We start from the raw sequence: 5,993 nt of genomic DNA, 5'->3' as shown, positions 1-5,993 counted from the left end.
CTAGGACTGGGGCCACTTTGAAATATTGCTTTGGGGCCCATATTGTTCTAGCTACCGTACTCCCCTGTGTGTATCTACAGCACTCTCCAGCTGGCAGACCTACTTACATAAAGGGTAGGGTCCTTAGAGGTGCTCTTTTGTTTTATGAGGAGTAGTTGTGTGGTTCTTGCTGTGCATCTTATTTCATGGGTCAGCATGGAATAAATGGCATGGAACGTATGTTGTATAAGAACAAATGTGAAGATTCTAAAACACATAGGGTTCTAAGAACTAATGCACTGTACACAATGCTTTATTGGAGCAGAGTGGCGCTAAATATATTTGATCTTTAATGTAATAATTAGCAGCCCTTTCCATATTTCTTTCCATCAGTTGCTTTGTGTGTCCATCCACCTCGGGACGTGCCATTTAGCAATGAATAATCTCATTACAGAGTGCCTGAACCTTCAGACTACACCCGTACCATGCTGCCGAGAGGAGGCCAAAATGGAGGACAGAGTAGAAATGTGCCTCTCACTCCCCTTATAGCCATCAGTGACCCACAAAGCATTCACAACTAGCTAGGGTAAAAATTCTTAACAGGATGTGCCAGCATCCCGACTGATGGTATTTCGAAACCAACCCATTACTAGAGAGACCCACAATACATTCACAATTTATATTGTATTTAAGACTTCCAGAGAGACTGTTATCTCTGTTATATCACAATATGTACTAAACACAGGGTTGGACTGGCCCACTAGGGTACAGGAGAAACCTCTGGTGAAGCCTACTGCCTGGGGACCCATCGCCTCTCTAGGGTTCAAGTTCGACACTGTCCACTTGAACTATACATTATACATGTTATCTTATACTGCACAGGACTATGGTGTACTTCTACAGTGCATTTCTGGTATTAATCTGGTATATATTATCATGCATGCCCTAGCAGTATTTAACATCTATATATTTATCAAGGGGCCCAACCCATGCACTCTTTACTGGTTAGGAAAACAAAAGTGGCGACTGATTACACCCCCTCTGGAGACACACCACTAAACCTGGTCCTTTACCACTGCATTCCCCCGGTGAGCCTTTCATGCCCCAGTCCGACATTGACTAAACACCTCTACTGAAATACACTATCAACCAATGACCATTTTGCAAAGACATGTATCTGTCTCTGAGTGCCATTGTCATGTTAGGTTCTATACCCACTCTATGGTAATATGGACAAAGCTCACATTGTCATAACTCACATTGTCACCAAGAAATATGTTTATTCAGAACATACATTACAAAGGTATATTTCAAGTGAAAGACTTGATGATAAACATGAGATGAAATGATCTGTATATATATAATACAGTATATAGATGTTTAGTTGCTGGCCACGGTGCTGGTGATCCAGGAGTTTAGTTGCTGGCCATGGTGCTGGAGATCCAGGAGTTTAGTTGGATGCCATGGTGCTGGAGATCCAGGAGTTGTAGTTGCAGACCTTGGTGTAGACACCGGGATAGTTCCTCTGGGCACAGCCATATCCCCAGGAGACAACACCCTGGAGCTGTCCGTTACAGACCACGGGTCCACCAGAGTCACCCTGAGCAGAGGAGGGAGATTGTTAGATGGTCATACCACATCAGGATGGTTGCCAAACAGTTACTATGCTGTCTACTGTGCGATCGAACAGCTTGTATACATCACATACATATTATAGTGATACCATGGTATCAGTACTATAGTGATAAAGCAGTGACATTACCTGGCAGGAATCCTTGCCACCTTCCAGGTAACCAACACAGATCATGTTATTGGTGATCTCTCCTGGGTAGGCATTGCTGCACTGAGCGGCGGTCAGGATGGGGGCGTTCAGGCACTGGAGGAGGTTTGGCATGTTGGCTGCAGAAATAAACATTAGATTTAATTTATATTGTCCATTTGATACTATATATTGCTGTAATATGTCATTATCCATCCAGCAGTTTGCTTATGAGGAATTATAATATTCATGTCGGGAATGCCTCGGTATACAGTAAATTTGTGTTTTGTTGCAGCCTATTGAATGAGCATTTCTATTTGTATTCAGATAATTTTCTTTTTCAAAGAAAAAAACAACAATATTATTCTTTAAGGATTCCCATGTGTAATAGCTTACTGACATTGCACATAACTAATGGACTCCAGCAGTATCTCTCCACCAAGGTCCAGGGCATGTAACGGACTTTAGTTAGTGATCTGTAACTTACTGCCACTGCTGAGTGTGTTTCCCCAGCCGGAGATCAGACAGCTGGTGCCGGCGGCTGCGCAGCCAGAGGGCAGAGATGCAGTCTTGACGTAGGAGTTGAGGGTGGCGGGGGAGGCCAGCTTGATCAACCAGATGTCATTGTCCAGGGTTCTGGAGTTGTAGCTGCCATGTCTGATGACCTTGGCAGAGTTGATGAACTGCTCGGTACCCTCACTTGTAGCGATGTTATGCTCTCCCAGTCTGACCTGGACGCTCCTAGGTACACGGAAATACAGGAAAGTCAGAGGAAATATAAATCTGGCTATTGAGAAAATGAAGGCATTTGGGAGACAACAGTGAACATGGATGCTGAATTGCAAGGAAGTAAGATTTATGCAGCTCACAGTTTATGGGCACCAAGCAGAATAGAGTCATCTCCACACAGTAAAACAATGAATCATCAAAGCAAAACTATATCGGATTCATTAGAACAGTAATATGATCAGATCTAGGTATCTCCTACAAGTCTAATGTTTTTAAAACAGAGGTCCAACAGAACTTGATTTAATATTGTAATAATACTGTACTTGTTTTAATCTGTAATATAAAAGAGTATTAAAAATGACTAGCAAGTATACAATCTCTGACATGCAAATGGTAGAATTTTATTTCAAGTGTCCCTAGACATTAGTGATGAAGGTCACAACCAAGTAACCAAGCATCTAAAAAGCAAACCAACCAGCCTACCAAATGACCAACAAACTAATCCACCAACCACTCAACCAGCCATACAACCAACCACTATGAACACTGTATATAGATTAATAGTTGTACTTACGCCTTGTAGCAGTGAGCAGCAGAGACCACCCACAGGCTGGTGATGAGGGTGCCACCACAGAAGTGGTATCCAGAGTTCAGGGACACAGCATAGGGAACAGAGTTCTTGGTGCAGGTGAAACCTCCGACGATCTTATCATCATCCTCAAAGGCAGCTGTAAGAGATGACACTGACTAGCACTGAGGCACCATCACACAGTATAACACATAAAGCCGCCTACCACTAGCAGCACAGGGTATCTGTAAGATAACGAGACTCACCGGCGGCTCCGAGGAGCACACAGATCAGAAGCAGTTTCATGGTGGAGAGATGTCCAGTGAGTTGTTTGCTGGACACAACGTCGGTATTTATATGTTTTACCTCCTCAGGTATACGTTGCACAATTGTGTCCATATGGCCAAACCCCTGTTAATGTGTACAGAATAGGCACTGCTATCATTTGTGTGTAACTTTAATAATGACCTTGACTGCTATCTCTAGTCTTGGGAACTTAAACGTGTTTCAGCATTTTCATTTTATCATTGAGTATAATTTATTGGTCTTCATTTTATTACATGTCCGTAAAAAGTTTTTACATTTTTTGAGGAATTCTTTGAGCCAAAAACTCTGTATTCTACATATTATTTTGTATTATCTCTTCTGGATAAATGCCCATACAGTAATGTTGCAACACCTTACAAAACACAGGTAGCAAACTCAGCACAATCAGAAGGGTGAGCAATAAGCGACCCTCAGAGGAGCCTTCCTGGCTAGAATAACTTCCTCTCTTTGCTCCCCTAGAACATTATGGGCCCTATAGCAACATTTCGAAAGGGCCCCAGTCCCAATGCTTCCAGGAGATACCTCTCTTTGCATTGAAAGCAAACGTGTGACTTTATTCTTTCTACCCACCTTTCTAAAACCAAATACAAAGATTCTAGACATTGGTTTTCATAAAAAAATTCTGCACTCGGACATTACGGAGCATTTACTGAATTTCTTGTTTGAAAGAAACACATAAAATGTAAGACATAAGATTTTAAAGACTAGACATCTTATTGCATAAAAAGCATCTCTAGGTTATTGAAGCCAGAATTGGGAGATCCGGCATTAGAACTCTCCCATAACTGGACTACTTAACACTATCATGAGTATTAGAGATGTGTGGTTAGGTTCTCCAGAAATCCAAATCCACCCAACTTTTGTGGATCCCAGCCAAACCAAAATCTGGTCAGGTTTTTCCGAGGAGATCGGTCCGAACCGAGTCCCAGTTTGAATCTTCCTGTGGTTCGGAATTTGGATTTTAAATCCAAATTTTTTTTTTTTGGATTGCAGCAATTACATGACTTTAGCTGTTTTTATCAATTTTAATCAATGAATGAGCCAAACCAAAATCCAAATACGAACCAAAACACTTGAGGGTGGTTTTGCAAAACTAAAACCAAAACATGAGGATGAAATTAGATCCAAAACAGGATGGTCCATGCATCTCCATTAGAGATGTGCCCCGGACACTTTTCGGGTTTTGTGTTTTGGATCTGGATCTCCATTCGTGTTTTGGATCTGGATTGGTTTTGCCAAAACTACCCTTTCGGGTTTTGGTTTTGGATCTGGATTTTTTTGTAAATAACATAAAAACAGCTGAAATCACAGATTTTTTTTTTCTGTTCCTACAGTATTATTAACCTCAATAACATTAATTTCCACTCATTTCCAGTCTATTCTGAACACCTCCCTCCTCACAATATTATTTTTAGTCCTAAAATTTGCACCGAGGTCGCTGGATGACTAAGCTAAGCGACACAAGTGGGTGGCACAAACACCTGGCCCATCTAGGAGTGGCACTGCAGTGGCAGACAGGATGGCACTTAAAAAAACTAGGCCCCAAACAGCACATCATGCAAAGAAAAAAAGAGGTGCAAGATGGAATTGTCCTTGGGCCCTCCCACCTATCGTTATGTTGTTTAAACAGGACATGCAAAGTTTAACAAACCGATCATTTCAGCGATAGGTGGTCCCCCTGGAAAAAGCTTGCCAAGTTCTTTGAATCATAGCTAGCTACAAACATACCACCTCCATATTTGATGACTTTTCACATTATGAGAAGAGGCAAGAGGTAGAGGACAGTGTCAAGAAGGTGATTAAAAATTAGAGAGGCACATGCAATCAGGAACAACACACAGGCTGTCACCTCCACTCCTATCTTGGTGTGAAACAGAAAGGAGTTTAACCAAGCAAATACATAATTACCACATTACTGGACAAACTGAAAAACTAGGGGCCAAAGCCTCCGAATTTGTACCCCCTTCTCAATTTTCAGGGATTACGATAATCTTGGATTTAATGATGGGATGTAAATAAACTGGTGTATACCACAGGATCAATAGTGGATATTTTCACCTCCACGGAGTCTGGAGACTTATTTTGCGAAAATCTCGTGGGTTTCTTTTTTTCCATTTTTTTTACTGCATTTTTATTTACATATTTTGTGGCAGATGCCTTATTTTCATTTTTCATAGCTCTCAGTTACACGCATGTGAGCATACCTGTGTGTCCCAGTTACACACATGTGAGCATACAGTACCTGTGTGTCTTGATTATTTTATTCATATTTTATTTTGAAATAAAGCAACCCCTTAGATATTTTAGCAGCCCCTCGTGAGCCCCCACAGCAGCCCCGGTTGGGGCAAGTTGAGTTCGGGTGGGTTCGGTACAGTACTAAGCAGGACTGTGCAGTGAAATTTTTGTTATTGAGCCCCTGCCCTAGTGGAGTTTACCACTCTAGTCCAAACTCATTTCATATTACAAGTAGGACTGTGGGAGGAAGCAATGCTAACCTCTGTGCCACCAGCATTCCTCAGCCTGGCAAGCCAGACAGCTTCCTGGCTGTAAGCCACCATGAGACTCCATGCTGGGCCCTTATTCAGTAACTGTTTGGCCTCACATGAGCTCATGGCCCATCTAGTGCTGCAG

The 5,993-nt window shown here is 42.0% G+C and overlaps 1 protein-coding gene across 1 annotated transcript; it reads right to left on the bottom strand.

The window, feature by feature from the left end:
- Positions 1-1,249: 1,249 nt before the first annotated feature.
- Positions 1,250-3,368, bottom strand: LOC135058287 (trypsin-like). Its single transcript, XM_063963809.1, has 5 exons — positions 3,302-3,368; positions 3,042-3,195; positions 2,226-2,479; positions 1,742-1,878; positions 1,250-1,579 (listed from the first exon to the last, which is right to left on the bottom strand). The coding sequence occupies exons 1-5, from the start codon at positions 3,339-3,341 to the stop codon at positions 1,430-1,432; spliced, it is 735 nt and encodes a 244-aa protein (XP_063819879.1). The 5' UTR covers positions 3,342-3,368; the 3' UTR covers positions 1,250-1,429.
- Positions 3,369-5,993: the final 2,625 nt, after the last annotated feature.

Source organism: Pseudophryne corroboree, chromosome 3 (genome assembly GCF_028390025.1).
Source record: "Pseudophryne corroboree isolate aPseCor3 chromosome 3, aPseCor3.hap2, whole genome shotgun sequence".
Lineage (NCBI taxonomy): Eukaryota > Metazoa > Chordata > Amphibia > Anura > Myobatrachidae > Pseudophryne > Pseudophryne corroboree.
The sequence above is the reverse complement of the archived record's forward strand: the minus strand, read 5'-3'. Positions and strand labels throughout refer to the sequence as shown.